Source organism: Physeter macrocephalus, chromosome 6, assembly GCF_002837175.3.
Source record: "Physeter macrocephalus isolate SW-GA chromosome 6, ASM283717v5, whole genome shotgun sequence".
Classification (NCBI taxonomy): domain Eukaryota; kingdom Metazoa; phylum Chordata; class Mammalia; order Artiodactyla; family Physeteridae; genus Physeter; species Physeter macrocephalus.
The window spans coordinates 57,848,140-57,868,342 of record NC_041219.1 but is presented as its reverse complement, the minus strand read 5'-3'; the positions used below and the strand labels follow the sequence as shown (position 1 = coordinate 57,868,342).

General features: G+C 56.1%; 1 protein-coding gene across 1 annotated transcript in view; it reads left to right on the top strand.

Annotated features, from left to right (window-relative positions):
* The window catches only part of VWF (von Willebrand factor), a 162,290-nt gene that overhangs the window by 45,246 nt on the left and 96,841 nt on the right, over positions 1–20,203 (top strand). Inside the window, exons 9-15 of the mRNA XM_028490937.2 lie at positions 4,571–4,787; positions 6,037–6,159; positions 7,031–7,142; positions 8,012–8,058; positions 16,290–16,426; positions 16,838–16,976; positions 17,957–18,057. Coding sequence (XP_028346738.1) covers positions 4,571–4,787; positions 6,037–6,159; positions 7,031–7,142; positions 8,012–8,058; positions 16,290–16,426; positions 16,838–16,976; positions 17,957–18,057 — 876 coding nt within the window. The remainder of the gene's footprint in view (positions 1–4,570; positions 4,788–6,036; positions 6,160–7,030; positions 7,143–8,011; positions 8,059–16,289; positions 16,427–16,837; positions 16,977–17,956; positions 18,058–20,203) is intronic.

Here is a 20,203-nt window from a genome sequence, read left to right as displayed (position 1 = left end):
GGACGCACGAGCTTAGGAGAAAATAGAAACTGATTCAAGGAGAGTCCGCAAGGTTGGGGATATGACGGGCCAGAACTAGCTGCTAAGAGAAGCTGAGGCCACTGACCTATTAGAACAGTGTCCCAGAGGCAGCCGTGCCTTTTTTTCCTGGGGGGGTCTGTTGGCAACACCGGGTTTGGCTTAACCGTAATTACTGTTTCTCCTCCTGCCTGAACCTGGCTATCAGCCTTGCCTGGTGTGGCCTCCCTTCTGCCTTGAAACCAAATCCTGTGTAGCGTCCAGAGCCTGGTTCAGACTGTGCATCCTTCCCTGGTACCCCGGCTGCAGGTTCCTTCCTGCTGCGACTGGCCGCACCACTGGGAAGACAGCCTTAAACTGAGACCGCGTCTTCTGGCTGTTATGTAAACCTTCCCTATGGAAACACCTGGTGCAGGTAGATCAAAAGCTCCCTGAGAACAGGAGGGTATGACTTTCTCGTTGTGTTCATGACTGTTGATCCAGCACTTTCTTATTGCCTGGTATGTGCGTCTTGGGGATACAGCTCCTGTCTTTGAAAAGCCTGCAGAGAAATGGGTAAGACAGCCCCAGAAATCAGGCAAGAGTAGATGCACCCAGAGACCTGTGGGAGCATCTAACTCCGGGACCAAGTCTGCTTGCTTTCTACTGTGGGCCTTGCCTGGCACAATGCCTGGACATAGTAGGTGTGCAAGAAATTGCACGAGACATTGGGGTGCATTCAGGAAACCATCAGTAATGTGGGACCTGGGGAGGGGGAGGGCTGAGCCAGGGCGGGAGGCTGGCCTCAGACCGTGGAAGGCCAGGCCTCCCTGCCTCCCTCACGTGCCAGAACTTTGCCCTCCAAGATGGGGTGGGACTTAGTCAGACTTGCCTTTTCTATTGACCACATGGCCATTGCTTGCTGAGCAGAGGTTTGTTCACCTCCTACTGGTCCGTGTCTCTTCACTGGCTCTGAAAGGACATCATAGCTCCATCTTGGACGTGGGTCCACGGAGATGTCCTGTCTCGGGACCTGGCCTGGCAGGGCTGCCTGTGGTGGATCAGGGAAGAGATCTCTGGGAGGCAGAGATGGCAGGCTAGGTGTGTCACCCTCTTCCACTGCGGGGGGAGGCTGGATGGGCTGCAGGGGCTGGTAGACGTCTGGAAATCCTCCCTGCCCTTCACACCGTGGTCACCCTAGTGACCAAGCTCAGGCCAGGGCTGACCAGAGGAAGGATGGAAAGACAGACTTTTCCTAGAAAACAGCCTTCTTGCTGAGGCTTTCTGTAAACCACTTAATACCCCCAGGGACCTCCCAGGAAATGTGCTGGAGTACTGTTCCCACTTTTCCTTTGAGCAGGGAAGAGACAAAGGTGGGCCAGCTGGAGACGGGCCATGCTGGACTCTGCACCCCCGGCTCTCAAAGGGAGAGGGGGTGCCTGGACTCCTGGTTCTGTGTCCACCGAGGTGCCTGGTGCCTGTGCCTGCGAGAGCTGGTCCTGTGGTGCAGGGACGGCTCCAAGCCACTGTCCTACAGCCCAGGCGGTGGCAGCAATCACTAGAAAAACCCCATGGCGTTGCCCTTGGGAGCTCTTTTTCTGGTTCCAAATTGTATGGGGGGCAAGAGGTGGGCAAGAGCCAAGGCCCTGGCCCCCCGGGGGGTGCCCTCCACTGCCCTGCAAGAGTCCAGTGACCTCACTTTCTGAGTGGCGTTTCTGATGGGCCAGGCAGTGTGACAGAATGGAAAGAACCAGACACAGGCCTCAGCCTCCTTCCCTGAGGCTCACTGGCCAGTGAGGATGGAGATTCTTAGACCTGCCCATTAGAAAGAAGAGTGGGTTCCTCCCTCAGGCCCCACTTCGTTCTGGAGGAGTGTGACCCTCCCAGATAAAAGATCAACAAGAGCAGCCCTCTGTTCACCAGGGAGCCCCCAACTACTAGTGAATTGATAGTGTTGCCATGGCAACCATTCATCCCCGTACAACCCAGGCAGATGGAGTTGGAGAAAGGGACAAAGATGTCCTTCTGTCCTGCTGGTGACCTGCTCACCATTCTGAAGCTAAACCTAATGGCAGGAAGGACAGTGGAAGGACCCTCTCTGGTGGCCAGGATATCGATGACGATGACGATGATGATACGGGGTCACCATTTCTTAGGCTAACCTTTTATGTGCATTTTTCCATTCAGTCTTCATTTCAGTCTTTCCAGATAGGCACTGTTATTACTGTCCCATCCACAGCGGAGGCGGGGTTGAGTAAACAGCCAGGGTCACACAGCCAGCACGTGGAAGAGGCAGAAGCTGGGCCCGGGGCTGTGAAGTCCCAACAGGTCCAGGGCAGGACCCTCCCTGGCACTGTGTTCAGAAACCTCAGTTTCCCCCGTGTGAAGCGCTCAGGTGGCAAATGGAAGGATGCTTGTCATCACCCGAGGCCTCTGTGACACGGGACCCACGGCAGCCGTCTTTGTTCATCGGCTGCTTGCTCGGCGCCAGGCTCCATGTGTCCACCCGTGACACAGTGTCTGTAGTTGGTATTCCTGTCTTACTCCAGGACGCCCTTCTCCAGTGAGGGATGAGGCTTGCCTCCATCCCCGCCGCTAGGCAGTGGCAGAGCTGGGCTTTAGCCTCTGCTTTTTCTCGGCCACGCAGGGAGGTAGCTCAGAAGGGTGGGGTCGTGGAGGGAGGGAGAGCTGCTCTCAGCCACGGCTTCCAACGTGCAGAGCTGCTTATTGTCCTGCCCACAAACCTGCCTGCTGCAGCAGCTTTGCAATTCAGCAGTCCACGCGGCTGCTGCTTTTCTGAGGTGCAGAGGGAAACAGCTAGGCCCAACTGCTTGGGCCAACTGGCCCTGGAGCTCCCCGGGTCCACCCCAGGGCCTGCAGCGATCAGGGGCCTGGTTCTGATGGCAGACTGTAGGCTGGGCAGGGATAAGACACGGGTTTCCCTCGGACCGCAGCATGGCCCTGGTGCTTCCCCAGGTGGGTCTTCTGGGTGTTGAGCAGCCCTGGGTCAGATTTCCATTCCTCCAGAGGCCACGGGCCTGGCTCCTGGCTCTTGACTTACACAGCTTTGCTCTGACCATCGCTTGTACAGCTTGAGCAGATTGGATTTCCCTCTTCTCAAAACTGGTCACTTCTTTCCTTTTTTTACTGTCCCCTTTACGAACGCCGATTTGCTCGGATTTACCCTCCAGGGCTCAGCCCTTCCTTCAGATGCTCTCGTACTCCTTTCATTTTAGCTGAAGTCCTTTCACAAACAGCTGGCTTCCATTCATTTGGAGAGCATGTCTACGCATGAAGGGAATTATGCACCCAGTGGGGATCACTAATAGCAACAGTACTGTGTTGTGTTAACTCTAAGACAAAGTGTGATATTGATTGTAAGATGCACCCAATTTCAGAGATATTGTATCACGAAAAAGATGTGCCTTTAAATTACTAAAAGCACAGGGCTTCCCCGGTGGCGCAGCGGTTGAGAGTCCGCCTGCCAACGCAGGGGACGTGGGTTCGAGCCCTGGTCCGGGAAGATCCCACATGCCACGGAGGAGCTAGGCCCGTGCGCCACAACTACTGAGCCCACGAGCCACAACTACTGAAGCCCACGTGCCACAACTACTGAGCGCACGTGCCACAACTACTGAGCCCGCGTGCTGCGACTACTGAAGCCCGTGCGCCTAGAGCCCGTGCTCCACAACAAGAGAAGCCACCGCAATGAGAAGCCCGCGCACCGCAACGAAGAGTAGCCCCCGCTCGCCGCAACTAGCGAAAGCCCGTGCACAGTTACGAAGGCCCAGCGCAGCCAAAAATAAATGAATGAATGACCAAAACACAGACTGCAGAGATGCTCACAAATCGGGTGTACAGGGAGGGGTCTGTGCTGACGTGTCCGGGAGTCGCCAGTGAGAACCATTCCAAACCTGCCCGTGTGATGGGGTCGAGGTTGGCAACAGAGTGCTAAAACCCAGGAAGAGTCCTTGCCTGGCAGCGCCCTGGCACACATCATAGAGTCCTGGCATGTTTTTGCTGAGGGGAACCGGTCCAGTCTTGTCCCAGGAAGCCTCTGGGGAAGGTTTGCTCAACTCCATCGCTGACACACCGTGGATGAGGCCCGGGAAACCCTACTTTATAAAACTCCTTGTGGCACCTCCTCCTCTCGGGTGGAGGAACCGAGGTCAGGGAGGGGAGGTGACCGGGGCGTGCGGAGCAGTTGCTGACCGGCCTTCCTGGCCTCTGGGCCACGCGGCCTCCGTGACTTCAAGTTCAGCTCCTTTCATGAGTGTCCCGCTGCTGTTTCCCTTCAGAGAACACTGCCTTCCCCTGGAGGTCAGGGCCCTGGCCTCTGCATTTCCAGGGTTCGGTCTAGGAGGTCGCGCCGGTCTCGGGCTGCCCCACCAAGCGGGGGTCCGACAGCGTTCCGCTGACCGGACTGTTTCGTTTGACAGGTGTTGACAAGCACCTACTAGGTGTGAGCGAGCATGCTTGGGTGTCCGGGCCGGGTGGCTCTCCAAGCACCCAGGTCGGGGGGGCCAGGCTGCGTGGCTGGCGCCCTCGCTGAGGTGGCCTCTCCCTCCTGCAGGGCCTGTGGGAGCAGTGCCAGCTTCTGAAGAGCGCCTCGGCGTTCGCCCGCTGCCGCCCCCTGGTGGACCCCGAGCCTTTCGTGGCCCTGTGTGAGGGGCTGCTGTGCACGTGTGCCCGGGGGCTGCTGTGCCCCTGCCCTGTGCTCCTGGAGTACGCCCGGGCCTGCGCCCAGCAGGGAGTGCTGCTGTACGGCTGGGCGGACCTCAGCTCCTGCCGTGAGTCTGCACGGGGCCCCCTCCGGCGGGGCGGGCGGTGTCCGTCTGGGCGTCACTCCCCGGCCAGCCAGTGCCTGCCGAGGCCCACATCCCGGGGACCAGCGCCCGCCCGGCTCCTGCTCTGTCCCCCGGTCACAGGGCAAGCCCCCTCCCTGACGGCTTCGAGGAGGCGTGAGAAGCCCCGCTAAAAGCCCCCGTGTCACTTCTCCTGCCCCTGTTCTCACGCCCCGTCTTCCTCGCTTGCCCGTGAGCAAATCCGTCCCCTGGCCTCAAAAACCGTTCCTGGCTCCCAGGGGAAGCGCAGCAGTTAACGTCGGAGCTGACGGGGGGCAGGGCGGTGGCGAAGCGTCCCCGGGTGACCCTGGGGTCCCGGCGGGCTTTTGTCAAGTTCCTCCCTTTCATTTAATCCCTCCTCTCTTCCGGCCGGTGCTCAGCGTCCCTGCCCCCTCCCTCTAACCTCACGGGTCCCTAGTCATTGTCATTGTCGCCACCCCCAAATTATCCTGATTATGAGTACGAGCTCCTCCAGTCACCTTGCAGGCAGCTCCTCTCCCCGCCGAGACTCCCCACAGATCACGGGGGGGCACAGACTGTGGCGGGGGGAGCAGCCCAAATACTTACGCTGCACACATGCCTCTCAGGTTGTGTTTTCCAGCTTATAAACGAGAGCTCTTCATCTTTGCTGTGGGGCGTGAGAAGGGTGGCTATTCGCAGCAGCGGTCTCCTCTGGAAGGGGGAGTGGCTGTTTTTTTAGGTCTTTGAAGGAAGGATGGGGAGGTGCCTGAGGTATCTTGGAGGAGAAGAGAGAAAGGAGAGCTGTCCTCGTCCGTGAGGGGCCGGGTCCAGCGGGAGGACGGAGGCTTAGGTGATGCGGCTGCCAGGGCTGTCCCGCCTCAGTGGACACAGATAGGAACGAACATCCCTTGTGCGGGGCGTGGCCGTGAGGCTGTGTGCCCAGTGCTGGGTGGGGCATCTGAGTGGGCCCTATTTCTTGAGGAAGAGGACCCCTCAGAGGAGGGAGGTGGGATGGAGGACACCATTTACCCCTTGCTTGGCCTTGGGGGCCTTGCATTTTCAGCCGGGGACGTTGGGCCCCTGGGGTGCCACTGAGGTGGAGGTGGCCCCTGGGTCCCTGAAGACAGAGGGGGGCAGACAAAGGGGGCACAGGGGCTCTGAGCACCACGTGGCTTGTGAGATGCTGCCCTGGAAGGGAGCAGCTCCGGGCGGACTCCTGAGTTTTCCGTTTCAGGACCGGACTGCCCCGCGGGCATGGAGTACAAGGCATGCGTGCCCCCCTGCCCCAGAAGCTGCCAGAGCCTGCACATCGACGAAGTGTGTCAGCGGCAGTGCGTGGATGGCTGCAGCTGCCCTGGTAATGACTTCCCACTTCATTTACAAATCTGAGACCTCGCCTTGCCCTTGGCTTGGGGAAGCCAGATGAAGGCCACCTGTGCTTGTTCCCATTGCCGACATCAGAGGCCTTTTATTTATTTTTTAAAAGTCTTTGTATGGCGTGATCGGGATCGAGCTGGTATTTATTTCTAATCTGTGTTTTCCTGTTGTACCGTATCCATGAAAGCACGTGTGCCTGGGGTATAGAAGGATGGGCTGGGCTCCGGGAGTGATTTGTTTGGGGCGCACGTGGCCCTATCTGAGCTGCGGTGTTTTCCCAGTTAAGTGTCAGGGAACTGTCTGGGAGAAAGATAGTCTAAACTGTTTCCTAGGTTTGTCATGTGAGCTCAGCTGAAAAAGAACTTTGCATCAGGAAGTCTTTCTCAGGAGAGACCTTGTGAGCTTTGGTGAAAAGTTCTGGTTAAGTACTGAGAGTGAGTCTTGTGTGTTTTGACTCACGACTTCTCTACTGGAGGAACTTGAACAAAACCCTTGCCTCCATTTCTTCATCTAATAGGATGGAGATTAATACACTTCCCCCTCTCTCCCACTGCATCGCTGTGAAAGATAAACATAGCACAGGTTCTTTGAGCTTCCTGGAAGAAGCCTTCAGACTAGACTCACGGCTTCCCTACTGGAAGGCCTTTGAACAAACCTGTTTCCCCGATTTCTTCGTCACTAGAGTGGAGATAAATGGCCCTCCTCCCTCTCATTGCAGAACGCAGAACGAGTCCTTTGAGCTTCCTGCAAGAAGCCCTGAGCTGAGGCTCACCCCCGGGGCTTCTGTGGTTGTGAGATGAGTAATGATGATGACGAGGTTGAGTCTTTTTGCCTTGTTCCCCTTGACCCAGAGGGACAGCTCCTTGATGAAGGCCGCTGTGTGGACAGTGCCGAGTGCTCCTGCGTGCATTCTGGGAAGCGGTACCCTCCGGGCGCCTCTCTCTCGAGAGACTGCAACACCTGGTAATTGGGGCCAGGCAGTGCGGCCTGCGAGAGCTGCCCGACCACAGACCCTGTGGGAGGGGCGGCTGGGCCAGCAGGGGCAGCAAGGGCACCGGCAGGCGGAACAGGACCTGGCCTGGGCTGGGGGTGGTTTGGGGAAGGGTGTGGAGGTTGATGATGGGGAGCAAGGATTATATACAGATCGGCCTGGAGGAGGGGGGCTGGGGCGGGGGTGAAGGCCCCTTCGCATGCAGACAACATCTCTAGCTTTCCCCCCAGTCATGCTTTAGTAAGTGACTCTCTCTCCCCGTTGCCCCTGCTTCGCTTCAGCCGTTTCCTCCGGAAGCCCCTCTGGTGTTCCTCGGGCTGGGTCTGTCTGTCCCCTGCAAACGGGGAGAGGAGAACGCCTCCAGACCTCTTCGCTGGCTACCTTTCCCTGCTGGGCAGTCTTCCAGGAGTCTCAAGGGCTGCCCAGCATGGGCCAGGGTGTTACCCTGTCAGCAGCCCGCCCTTCCTCCGGTCTTCTGCCAGCTGTGTGTGTGTGTGCGTGTGTGCGTGTGCGCGCGTGCGTGTGTGTGTGTGTGTGTGTGTGTGTGTGTGTGTGTGTTTGGAATTTGACTGCTTAGTGCCTGGGTAGACCCCCTAGGTTTCCTTCTTCTTCTATCCGTCTGTTGGGGTTTCTTCCCCTTGGCATTGTCTCCATGATTCCTCTGGGGCCAAAGCCCCTTCCTGTATACCTTCAGCCTCATGGAGCCCCCTCAGGCGTGAGCGCCTTTCTTCTCTCAGACCTCTCCCCTGGGGCTGTGGGATGGGCAGTGCACTCTCTAAATCCGTTCAGGGATGCCTGCGTTTGCAGACCCACCCGTAACCCGTGCTCCTCTCCCCAACAGCATTTGCCGAAACAGCCAGTGGGTCTGCAGCAACGAGGACTGTCCAGGTAGGTGAGCTGCCCCTCCCCTCTGCCCTCCTCCCAGTGGCGAGGTACAGCCTCCCTTCCTAGACTGGGAGGACCACCTGGCCAGGCGGGGAAGGTGGTCTCTGCACAGGTTGGCTGCAACCCCCGACCACAGCTCCAGTGCAGAACCAGCTGTGCCAGCAGAGGGAGGTCCCCAGCAGCCGAAAGGGGAGACTGCACCTGGGAACTCTTTCATTGTCCTTTTCCCTTCACCTGTTTGCTCAAAGGATTACGGTTGAATGTGCTGTGAAAACTGCAAGGTCACAGGTGACTAAACAAAGATGAAGCAAATTCCTTGGAAAATTAAGAGGAAGAAGGGCCTGGTAATTCTTTAAGCTAGAAGTGAGAAATTTCTGGAATCTTCTGGAATGCCTTATCCAAAGATCTTGGCAGGATCCAAGAGCTGGGAAAACCAGGTCACTCAATTATCCCTCTTACCCTGTCCCTGCCCTGGAAAGTCTATTTAGGAAAAGTTTCCTTATAATTTCTGCCCTTTACTTTCTCCTCCATTTAGCCCCAACTCTATTCTATCTACTGCAAATCTTGCCCATTCAAAGCTCCCTCTCCCTCACCTTCCCGATGACCCTGGCTCTTCTCCTGATGCTTCTCCCCTTTCGGTCAGTCCTGTGATGTTTGCTATGTGTTAGGCATGGTGTTCAGTACTTTACATGTATTACATCATCACCACAACCTATGAAGAAGGTGCAATTTATTCTCATTTTACAAAAGAGGAAACAGATCCAGAGAGGTTAAGTAACTCACCCAAAGTCACACAGCTGCTATGAGACAGAGACAAGATTCAAACTCACAACCACCTGACTTCTATTTTGCCTTTCCCTTTACTCTCCTTCCTAGTGCTTGATCCATCCCTTTGCAGGAGGATCTTTGCCATTGTTCATGAACCCTGGAGAGGCCCCATGCTTAGTTAAAGACCATCTCAGCCTCATTCAAATGCTGGATACTACTTTGGGGATCCCCATGTTTGTAGAATGCAATAAAAGACTGCAAGGCAAAGAGCCAAATGATAGGCTCCCCTCCTGTTGGCCCCAAGAGACCACATTGGCTTTGGTGGGCTGGCAGGGGGTTGAGCTTACATACCTGGGATCATATTTGGGGTCTGTGGCTTTAGAGTCACTTAGGACTTATCCAGTGCCCACTATACTGGGAAAATTCTGGAACTAGATGGAAACTGGATGGAAAGTGGGCCCCAGGACTAAGTCAATTAGTCTGGCCCAGGGATGGCCAACCAGCCATTTATCTTCTGTGCAATTCTTGAAGGAAGCACAAAGAACAAAAGATGCTCTTGCAAGTGCTATCAGTGCTCCAATTTAACATAATCATACCCTGTGAAAGACCTAAAGAGTCATTTGAAAGCCATGAGGTCGATGTAATGGACCTGTGAAAAAACTTTTAATATCTAAATGATAAGCATTTATTGTATAAGATCTATGAGGTACAGTGGGTGGAATTAGGAATTTAGCTTATTGTGTTTTGTCAGATTGACTACTAGATTAGGAATTCTTAATAACAACTTTCTATAGGGTGGGTCTTCCTTCCATCCATCCATCCAACCATTCACCCATCCATCCATCCATCCATCCATCCATCCTCCCATCCATCCATCCATCCATCCATCCATCCATCCATCCATCCACCCATCCATCCATCCACCCATCCATCCTCCCATCCATCCATCCATCCATCCATCCACCCATCCATCCATCCATCCACCCATCCATCCACCCATCCATCCATCCATCCTCCCATCCATCCATCCACCCATTCATCCATCCATCCTCCCATCCATCCATCCATCCATCCATCTATCCACCCATCCACCCACCCATCCATCCATCCATCCATCCATCCACCCACCCACCCATCCATCCATCCATCTATCCATCCAACAATTATTTAAAAACCCACTGTGTACATGATGGAATGCTTAGTCTGGAGTAGACAATGTAATCCCCTGGTCTTCAATTCAAAATTTGGATGGTAACTTCGCTGAGGATGCACGAAATTTTCTTGATGCCTTGATGGGAAGAGAGCTAGTTCCCACTCTGAGATCTACTGAGTGGTTTGATATTGTGCCAACACAACCAATAACCTCTTGCTCTGCACGTTCAAAGCCCTGACCCTCTTTTTCTAGATCTGGAGCTTAGTTGGTCCTTGCCTCCCTGTCCATTTCTACCTGTAGCACACAGCATATTTCTACACCCGCCGAGAGTCAGCTGGCAGGGGGGCTGTCTCATCTCCCAGGGTGAAGATTGCTGGCAGAGCTTCTGATGGGAAGGTTCTGGAAGGGGATATGTCTGGCTCTGCTAGTAAAGCAAAGAGCAGGCTGGGGCTTCTCTGCAGTCCCTGGAGGAGCTGACATTGTGATTCTTAGAAATAGAGATCTGGGTTTTGATTCCCTGGAGTAAGATGAGAGTGTACTAGTTGTCTATTACTGTATAACAAATGGGCCCCAAACTTAGCAAACAACAAACATTTATTATCTCAGAGTTTCTGTGTGTCTGGAATCTGCGTGTGGCTTAGCTGGGTACCTCTGGTTCAAGATTTCTCGTGAAATTGCAGTCAAGTTGTTGACTGGGGCTGTGGTCTCATCTGAAGGTTCCTCTGTAGTGAAGGGAATCACTCTGAAGCTCACTCATGTGATGGTGGCCAGGCCTCGGTCCCTCACCTTGTGGGTCTCCCCTTGGGGCTGCCTCATGACACGACAGCTGGCTTCCTCTAGGGTGAGTGACCTCAGAGAGAATGAGGCAGAGCAGCCAAGACAGAAGCCACAGTCTTTAAAAAACCTGCTCTCCAAAGTGACTTCTTTCATTTCTGCTGTATTATATTTGCTAGAAACAAGACCACATGTCCAGCCTGCATTCAAGGGGAGGGCATCACACAAGATGAGAATACAGGAGGTGGGGACCATGGAGGGGGGCACCTTAAAGTCTGCCTAGCACAGAGAACCTCCTGTTTGGGAGTGGGAGGGAGAAAAACATCGCTGAGGAGAGCGTCAGTCTGCATGGAGAGGGGCTGGAGCTTCTGTTACATGCTCCTTAGGTCTTCACTGCCCCTGGCGCACCTCTGTTCTGGTTAGGATTAGGGCAGCCCCAGGTGCCTGGGGCTCTGCTAGTTTAGTTCCCACTGAATCATAAATGTTTGGTTGGCATCAATGAGGAAGGAGCATGCCTGTTAATAGGGACTATTCCTCAAACAAATAAAGCTCTGGTGACAGAATTTCAAACTCCTGACGGAAGAGTGTGGAAGATGCTCTTCTGGAGCTGCGAAGTTTATCTGTGGCCCAAGCCCTGTGAACGTGGAAAGGTAGCGTGGTCCTGGGGCTGGGAGCGTGGGTTGTGGACTCAGCCTGGTCGGAGTTCCAGTTCCACCGCTTACTAGCTGGGTGACTTTTGGCAAACTGCTTAACCACTTGCAGCCTCAGTTTGCTCATCTGTCAAATAGGACGATAAGAGCAGCTTCATCCCACGAGAGCTGTGGTTACTTGACGCACAGCAAGTGCTCAGTGGACATTAGCTGTTTTCATCGTCACAGCCACAGCTGTTTCACTAAGCAGGGTCAGAGCAGGATGGAGACACCAAGGAGCCCGGGATGGGGAGGGGTGGTGCAAAGCAGGGTGTGGCTGGGACACGTGGGGCAGGAGGCAAGACAGAGCCTGAGCCGTCCCTGGGCTTGGTGGCGTGGAGGCCCGTGCGCCTGCCTGGTCTGGAGCGGGAGGGCGGACCTTGGTGCAACGCATTGCTCATTTGATTCTATAGTGATAATTTCTGATGCCTTCTAAGCCATCCCAGTCATTCAGCCTTGGGATTGAAGCTGGCTGTTCTGAAACCTCTGGGAAGGAAGATAAACTTCCTCCCTGGCTCAGGGGGAAAGTGATGAGTAAACCAGGATGGTGCCCCTCCAGTAGGAACATGCTCTTCTAGGTACCTGGGCTCACCTGGGGGATCCGACTCCCCGAGTTCATGGCAAGTCTCCTGTGGCTGCCTTGGCCCACGCTGGGGTTCCTGGAGTCTCACCAGACCTCCTTCAGGCCAGGCCATGCATCGCCTTTTCCTCTGCTTTCTCCATGTCCAGGCCTGGATGTACCTGTGCTCCTCGGCACTTGCCACGTGTGCCCAGTATCCCCATGAAATGAAGCTTACTGGAAACTGCAGCCAACCCATACGGCAGTACTGGCTGGTGTCAAGTACTATGAACTCTGGAGTCTGATAGAACGCCCACGTTCAAATTGCTCTTGGGCCACTCTGGGGCCTTGGGCGAGATTTTCTCTGTGCCTCAGTTTTCTCTTCTGTAAACTGGGAATAATAATGCCAGCCTCACCGGAGCAGTAAATGAGGTAGTGCCCATGGAGCACTTAGAAATGCGTCTTGCATGTTTGGTTGAGATTATGTTAATATGATTTAGAGGCAGGCTTTGGTGAACATTTATGCTGGGAGGAAGCCTGAGTTGCTTTGCAGAAGGCCTGTGGGCTGGCCTTTCTGTAGCCACAGGGAAAAGGGTAGAAGCCAATGAGCTGAGCAGAACAGCCCCATGGAGGCTCCTTTCCTGCGAACAAAAGGGCTTATTTAGAAGAGGTAACATGTTTCCATCAAAGGAGAGACTTTTTTTCTCTTCTTTTTTTTCCATGAGGGAGGATTCTTATTCATGTAGTGGACTTGCTTTAACTTCTGGCTGTTCTTGGTTTTATGCTATTTGCTATTTTAAGAATCACCTGCTTTGCATGCGTTCACCGAACTTTTATTGCCCACCTGCTGCATCCAGTGGTGGCCAGCGGCCTGTCAGGCTGCCTTTTGCTGACCAGCTGGCTGGGAATGTCTTGGGCATCCTCTTGACAGAACTTGGGCATCTTGGGGACCTCTGGGCAGAGCTTGGGCGAGTGTCACCGTCGTGTGGCCCATTCTCCTGGCTCCTGTTCCAGTCCCCCCGGCCCACAGCTCCTTCGCACCTCACTCAGCTGTGTTCCTGGGTTTCCTGTGTGGTCAGCCCCATCCCTCAATTGCACCAAGGAGATAAGCTAAACATAATACAGTATTTAGATTTCTGATTCCCGAGAAACTCCAAAACGCCAGTCGGGGGAGGTCAGAGCAGGAAATCAGATCAGAGGATTAGATTCCGACCCAGAAGTTTTGCTTTCGAATGTTTGCATATTTCTCGTTGACCCCTCTTTTCCTGAGCATTGTCAGAGATAATGCAAGTTTAATTTCGTACTCAGATAAGAGTGCTGATGAGAAAACAAAGAGAGATTGGGGGAGGAGTTCCCACCCATCGCACTGCAGTGGGGTCAAGACATGTGATACAAAGGGCCGTGTCATTCTGTTTGTAGAATGATGGTGGCTTCCGAAAAATAGCCATTTTAAAAAGACTTTCTTGTGACACCCGTGGATTTGGAATTCCAGCGCTGCGGCTACAATCAGTCTGGATGACCCTGGCCCCTAACTCATTACCTGTTCTGCTCGGACTTCCACAAACAGTGACCCCTCACTCGTGCCCTTCTTGTGGGGCAATGCAATGGGGAGGCACCATCTGCTTCTACTCACACTTCTGACACCACATGTGTGTGTGTTTCCCCCCGACAACAACCAATCCTCCGACTTTCTGGACACCACCCGGGTGTCCTACAATTCAGTTCAGTTCTGACCCTGACTACCCAGAATTAGCACAGACCCCACAGGTGAAGGGCTCCGTCCAAGTGCTTCTGCTTTTGATGCCAGCTCTGATAACTGCTAGAATGGCTCACAGAACGCAGGCAAACACTTTACTTACTGGTTTATTACAAAAAATAATATAAAGGAGACGAATGACCAGCCCGATGAAGATGTACACAGGGTGAGCTCTGGAAGGGTGCTGAGCGCAGGAGCTTCTGTCCCTGTGGAGTTGGGGTGTCCTACGTGTAAATATGTTCACCAACCTGGAAGCCCTCCCAACTCTGTTGTTTAATAAGAGTTTTTATGGAGGTTTTACTATATAAGCACGACTGATGATGATTATTTTTTTAAAGATTTTTTTGATGAGGACCATTTTTAAAGTCTTTATTGAATTTGTTACAATGTTGCTTCTGTTTTATGTTTTGCTTTTATGGCCACAAGGCGTGTGGGATCTTAGCTTCCCCACCAAGGGTCGAACCCACACCCTCATGTTAGAAGGCAAGTCCCAACCACTGGACGGCCAGGGAAGTCCCTAAGCCTGGTTGATTATTAACTCAATCTCCAGCCCCTCTCCCTTCCCTGGAGTTTGGGGGATGGGACTGAAAGTCCCAACCCTCTAATCATACTTAGGTCTTTCTGTAACCAGTTCCCATCCTGAAGCTCTCGAGGGACCCGCTAAGAGCAGCTTCATTAGAACAAAAGATGCTCCTCTCACCCAGGACATTCCTAGGGCTCTAGAAGCTCTGTGTCAGGAATCAGGGACAAAGACATGTATATTTCTTCTTATCACAGAAGGTGATGCTGGTGAGGATGATGTGGGGCCTCCCTATTTTCTCCTAATTTCTCTGGGCTGAGTGGGCCCTCCTGGCCCACGCCATCTTAGAAGGGGTTAGCTGCTCTGGGGACCAGGCAGAGGGACACTCACTGTAACCTGGGGCTACTCGCCCTCCCCCTGCCTTCCAGCACATTACCAAGGGCAGGGCCACAGCTGGACCCAAAGCTGGTCCTGCCCCTCCCCCCGCCCGCCCCCTTGCCTGCTGTGTCTTTCAGTGCAAATCTGGGCATGAGGTGGCAGGCAGGGGGCCGATGGGGCTTGTCTTTGACAGGTGGACAGCTGGAACCCCTCTCAGGCCTTTGGGGACCCCTGACTGTGTGACTGGGCTCAGCATCAGCCCCTGGAGATGGGTCCAAGTGGGACTGGCTGTAGGACCCTCCTAGGGGGCGCTTGGGGTGCAGAGCAGAGTGGTGCTATGGCGGGTGATTCTCTGCTGTTTGGAGGCCAGGGGGACTGGGAGGGGAAGGAGGGCCCCTACTTTATGGAATGGCTGTGGTGGGTGTCTGCTTTTCTTTCTCTATAGAGTAGAAGGCAAGGAGGAGAGGAAACAGGTAAAGGGAGGCTGGGGAGGGTTCCAGATGCCGGCCTCGGCTTCAGTGGGTCCGCTGTGGGCTGAGCTGGGGTCGGGCCAGTGGGGAGTCACTGGCGGCGTTAGCAAAGCCCCCGTCCCCCAGCACGGACGACCTGCGGTCCGAGGTGCACTGGGCCAGCACCACGCGCCGGCACTGGGGCCTGGGAGGGCGGAGTAGCTGTTGGGTGGGTGCGCGTCGAGGGCTCGAGCGGCGGGGTGATGCCGGGGCGTCCTCGTACCCACCCCCAGACGCGTCAGCTGGCTCGGGCAGTGGTGGGGTCATGGGCAGATGGGGTCCTGGGCCCCCACTGGCCCCAGCTGAAGTCACAGCGTGGATTTGCCCAGGAGGAGGCCTGAGGGCTGCCCCTCGGCTGGCGAGGGGGTGAGGAGTGGGTCCTGGCCCCTGCACTGCTGGGCTCCCCCTTCCCCCGTCACTGCGCTGGTGGCCTTTCCGCCCTCTTGCCCTCAGGGACTCTCGTGGAGTGGGGAGTGCCCGCAATGGCAGCGCAGAGGAAGGCCTCTGCAGGCCCGAGGCCCTTGGCCCCAGCAGAGCCAGAACCTGGAGCGGCCGTGGGGAAGGGCTGGGGGCCACGGTGAACCCAGAGCGCAGAGCCGGAGCCACGGGTTCTGGTCTGGCTCTGCCACTCCTTGGGTGTGGCTGTCACTCCCCTGAGGCGTGGAACTGACCCACCGGCCCTGACCTCTCAGGGCCAGAGTGGGGCCTGAATAGACTCCTCCCGTGGAGCCCCTTTATAGACTGCGGTGATGGGCATCCCGAGAGGTGCCCCGCTGGGACACGCGCTGTCCCCTCCCCTGTGTCCCCCGGGGGACCCGCTGGGACACGCGCTGTCCCCTCCCCTGTGTCCCCCGGGGGACCCGCTGGGACACGCGCTGTCCCCTCCCCTGTGTCCCCCGGGGGACCCGCTGGGACACGCGCTGTCCCCTCCCCTGTGTCCCCCCAGGGGACCCGCTGGGACACGCGCTCTCCCCTCCCCTGTGTCCCCCGGGGGACCCGCTGGGACACGCGCTCTCCCCTCCCCTGTGTCCCCCCAGGGGACCCGCTGGGACACGCGCTGTCCCCTCCCCTGTGTCCCCCGGGGGACCCGCTGGGACACGCGCTCTCCCCTTCCCTGTGTCCCCCCAGGGGAATGTCTCATCACAGGACAATCCCACTTCAAGAGCTTTGACGACAGGCACTTCACCTTCAGCGGGGTCTGCCAGTACCTGCTGGCCCGGGACTGCCAGGACCACTCCTTCTCCATCGTCATAGAGACTGTCCAGGTGAGCCTCGCCAGGCAGCCCCAGGGCAACCGCGGGGGTGAGGGGGGCAAGGTGGCCCCGTGTGCGTGTCCTTCCTCTGGACAGCCGAGCAAAGGAGAGGACAGACAGGGCGCACAGGGCTCCCCTGAGGACCCTGGGCCCCTGTGGAACAACAGGCCCAAGGAACAAGGGCAAAAGCAAGGCCTAGAATCCTGATAAAGGACCAGAGCCGGATGGTGCTGGGCGTGGGGAGGCCTGGGCTTTGGGCCTGTCTCCCCGGGCCCTTCCCAGAGATGGTTCTGGGACCAGGGAGTGGTTCCGTGTGAGAAGGGCTGCGTGGGTGGAGGGCTTTCCCCGAGTGGATGGGTCGGGGGCTGGGCCGCGGGGCTGGCGGGGGTTTGGTGATGTCCCTCGGCGTGCCCCTCCCGGCAGTGTGCCGACGACCCCGACGCGGTCTGCACCCGCTCGGTCACCGTCCGCCTGCCCAGCCAGCCCAGCAACGTCGTGAAGCTGAAGCACGGGGGAGGCGTTGCCATCGATGGTCAGGACGTCCAGATCCCCCTCCTGAAAGGTGGGTGCCCTCCTCCCCCACAGGCCCGCCGCCCAGCTCACCCTCAGCGCCCCCGCCCCTCAGCAGTGCTCGCTGCCACCTCTTCTGCGCAAATGTGCAGGAGAGCTAACTTTGGAGGGCAGGCTGGGTGTCCCGGCCTGCCTCCTGCAAGAAAGGAAGCCTTCCTGGAGGAGGAGGAGGAGCAGAGGAAGCTGGCTGGGGGCGGGGTGGCTGGTGATGGGTCACACCCCAAGATGTCATGGGGCAAAGCCAGATGACCCCGTGACCTGTGGGAAAATCTACCTGTTCAGTGACTTTGCCAGGTTGTTATGCGCCATTTTGCACAGCCTATTTCCAACCTTCACCCTCAAAGGGGCTCCCAGACCCCTCCCCTCTTCTTCTTCTTCTTCAAGACCGCTGGCCAGCCCATGGCGCGTTATCCCGGCTTGGCACATAGTGAACTTGAGGGTGCCTGTGTGTGTTAATGCTATGTGTGTCTCTCCGGGGAAGAGGATTGCCTCCTACCTCTTCCCCAGAGAAAACTGCCGTTTCAGCTGTGCACACAGCACCACTCAGCCCTGAGGACTGAGTAACTTAGCCTGGAAGCATGTGCAACAGCGGAGGGGCCTAGGAAATGCTCAGGGGTTAGGGGTTCAATGGGAAACGGAACCAGGCTTAGGGCACCTGCCTCAGCTAAGGCTGCAGCGGCCTCTGCTGCCCCCTTGTGGCATTACGGGGAATGGCAGGCCACAGCGGGGATAGAGATGGAGGCGCCTTCCTGGGGGAGCCCGATTTGCACTACACCCACCCTGATCACCTTGCCTCTGAGACCCCCCCCCACCACCTTAAGCCTCATGGACATCCCCAGCTGCCCCCTAACTCACTGCTTTCATTGCTACAGTCCTTTGTGAGATACCCCATCTTTCCCTAGGGTCCATCTGCCTGCCGCTCTCCTGCCCTCTCCCCACCTTAGCCTAAATCCCGTCCTTGCTGGGTTCCAGGTGACCTCCGCATCCAGCACACCGTGATGGCCTCCGTGCACCTCAGCTACGGGGAGGACCTGCAGATAGAGTGGGACGGCCGCGGGAGGCTGCTGGTGAAGGTAGGTGCCCTCCTGAGCACGGCCACCCTGCGGCCGGACCTTACGAAGTCCCCCGTTGTGCTCTGTGGGGAGAGCTCAAAGGTGGGAGGGGAATTCCTTTCTCCCCCGGCCCTGCGCCCCCAGAGTGAGGAACAGGCCTCTCTGTGTATGAGAGGCTGGTGTCTGCTGTCTGGATGCCCCTTGTTCACCCCGGGGGTTCCCGGGTGCTGGGCTCTGGTACCCCAAGGGCCTCCAGACTGGGTGGGCTCATGCGGGGCTGGGGAAGCAGTTGATTTGCTGCCCAGGCTCCTGGCTGCAACAAGGCCTGGAGTCAGGGGGTGTTCCCCGGGGCGGGGGGCCCACTGTGGGACTCACAGCCAAGACCCTGTGTCGTGCACCCACTGCCTGTGAAACGTTGTCCTGGGAGCTCCCAAATCCCTCCCCTGGTCCTGGGGCCTCTGCAGCCTAGGGGCCACTTCCTCTGCTTTCTGTGGCCCTAGAGTCATGCTTGGAGAGGGAGCCATGTATTTCACAGGGCTTCCAGATACATTTTTTCCCTCTGGAAATTTCCCTAGAAGGTATTGTCACTGCCATTTCGTAAACGAAGCAAGCAAGGCTCATGGGGGCTGGGAGACGCACCCAGGACTGCCCACCCGCTCAGCTCCCCGGGCAGTGTCCCCCACCCCGTAGACCAGCGCTTCTCAGTTTTAGGTCTTCAGGTGCCTTTGCACTCTTCAAAATTATGCAGAACCCTGAGATCTTTTATGGAGGTTATAGCTATTGATATTTACCAGATTAGAAATTAAATCAGAGACATTTATTAATTCATTAAAAAATAACAATAGTAAAGCGACTACACATTGACATAAACATTAAAAAATCTGTTTTCCAAAACAAAATTAGGTGGTGAGAATACCATTGTTTTATGTTTCTGCAAATTTCTTTAATGGCTGGCTTAATGGAAGACAGCTGGAGTCTCATCTGCTTCTGGGTTCAATCTTCTGCAATATTACATGTCATGCAGACGCTGGAAAACTCCACTGCGCACTTGTACAGAACGAGAGGGAAAAAGCCAAATAACATTTTTGTATGATTATGAAAATAGTTTTGGCCTCGTGGACCCTTTGAAAGGGTCTCAGGGATCACCCCCTGCCGTGGGTCCCACGTCCACACTTTGAGAATCCCCGCCCTGAATACATTAGGATCCCTGGAGAGTCCCCTCCTGCTTCCGGGGGTCCCGTGTTCCATAGGCTCTCGGTATGATCCCGTGATGGGCGCCTGGGGTGTCCTCGATGACATCCTGGTGTCCTCCATCCTCGTGATGTCATGTTCTTTCTCTTGTCTTTGAAGACCCTGAGAAAGTTCCAAATTAACGCCTTTTTTTTTCTTTTATAAAAAAATAAAACTGTGACCACACACTATAGAACATGAAGGTTTTCAGAGATCTTATCAACCCCTCAAGTACAGTTGGAAATAAAGATCCTATCTTTTCTGGAGCAGGAAGGTGACCCCCAGTCATTTGGTTACAGAGTGAGAGCAGAACTTGGGTCTCCTGCACCCTGGTCTTCAAGGGAGGTGCCCCTGTGAGCCGTCCCACTTTCTCAGGCATCTCCCACCACACCGAGAGGGCGCTCTTGATCTGTCAGGTGCCCCTCCCCGCTTCAGCAGGCGCACAATATCTTGGTCTTGTCTTGGGTGGCCGTCCTCCCTGCCTCAGCTTTATCTGTCTCCTCTGAAGAGAGAAGGGGGACTTGTTTCTGTGGGAATGAGATGCAGGGTTATCTCTGGGGCTGCGTGTGGTCAGTCTGGCTAAAGAGAAGAGGCCTTCCCTGGTCAAGACTCAGGACGGGCCAGATGACCCCGGGGCCTGGCGAATGTGCTATGTGTTTCGGCTGGAGGAGGAAAGGGGGCGTCTGTGGATGGGGTGGAGGGAACGTGTCCCCATGCTGACCCCGGGGTTTGTGGGGACCGCCGAGTTGAAGGCACCTGCTGGAGGTGGGACGGCAGGGAGCGGCAGGGCGGGCACCCCCCGAGGCGGCTGCCAGCGGCTCCCCGGGGGAGGTATGGGTCCCGAGGTCCAGGCAGCGGGGCCCTGCTGGCTGTGATGCAGGCGCAGCTTGGCATTAGGCCAAGCGGAGTAGAAGGGATTCTCTGACACTTTGCATTC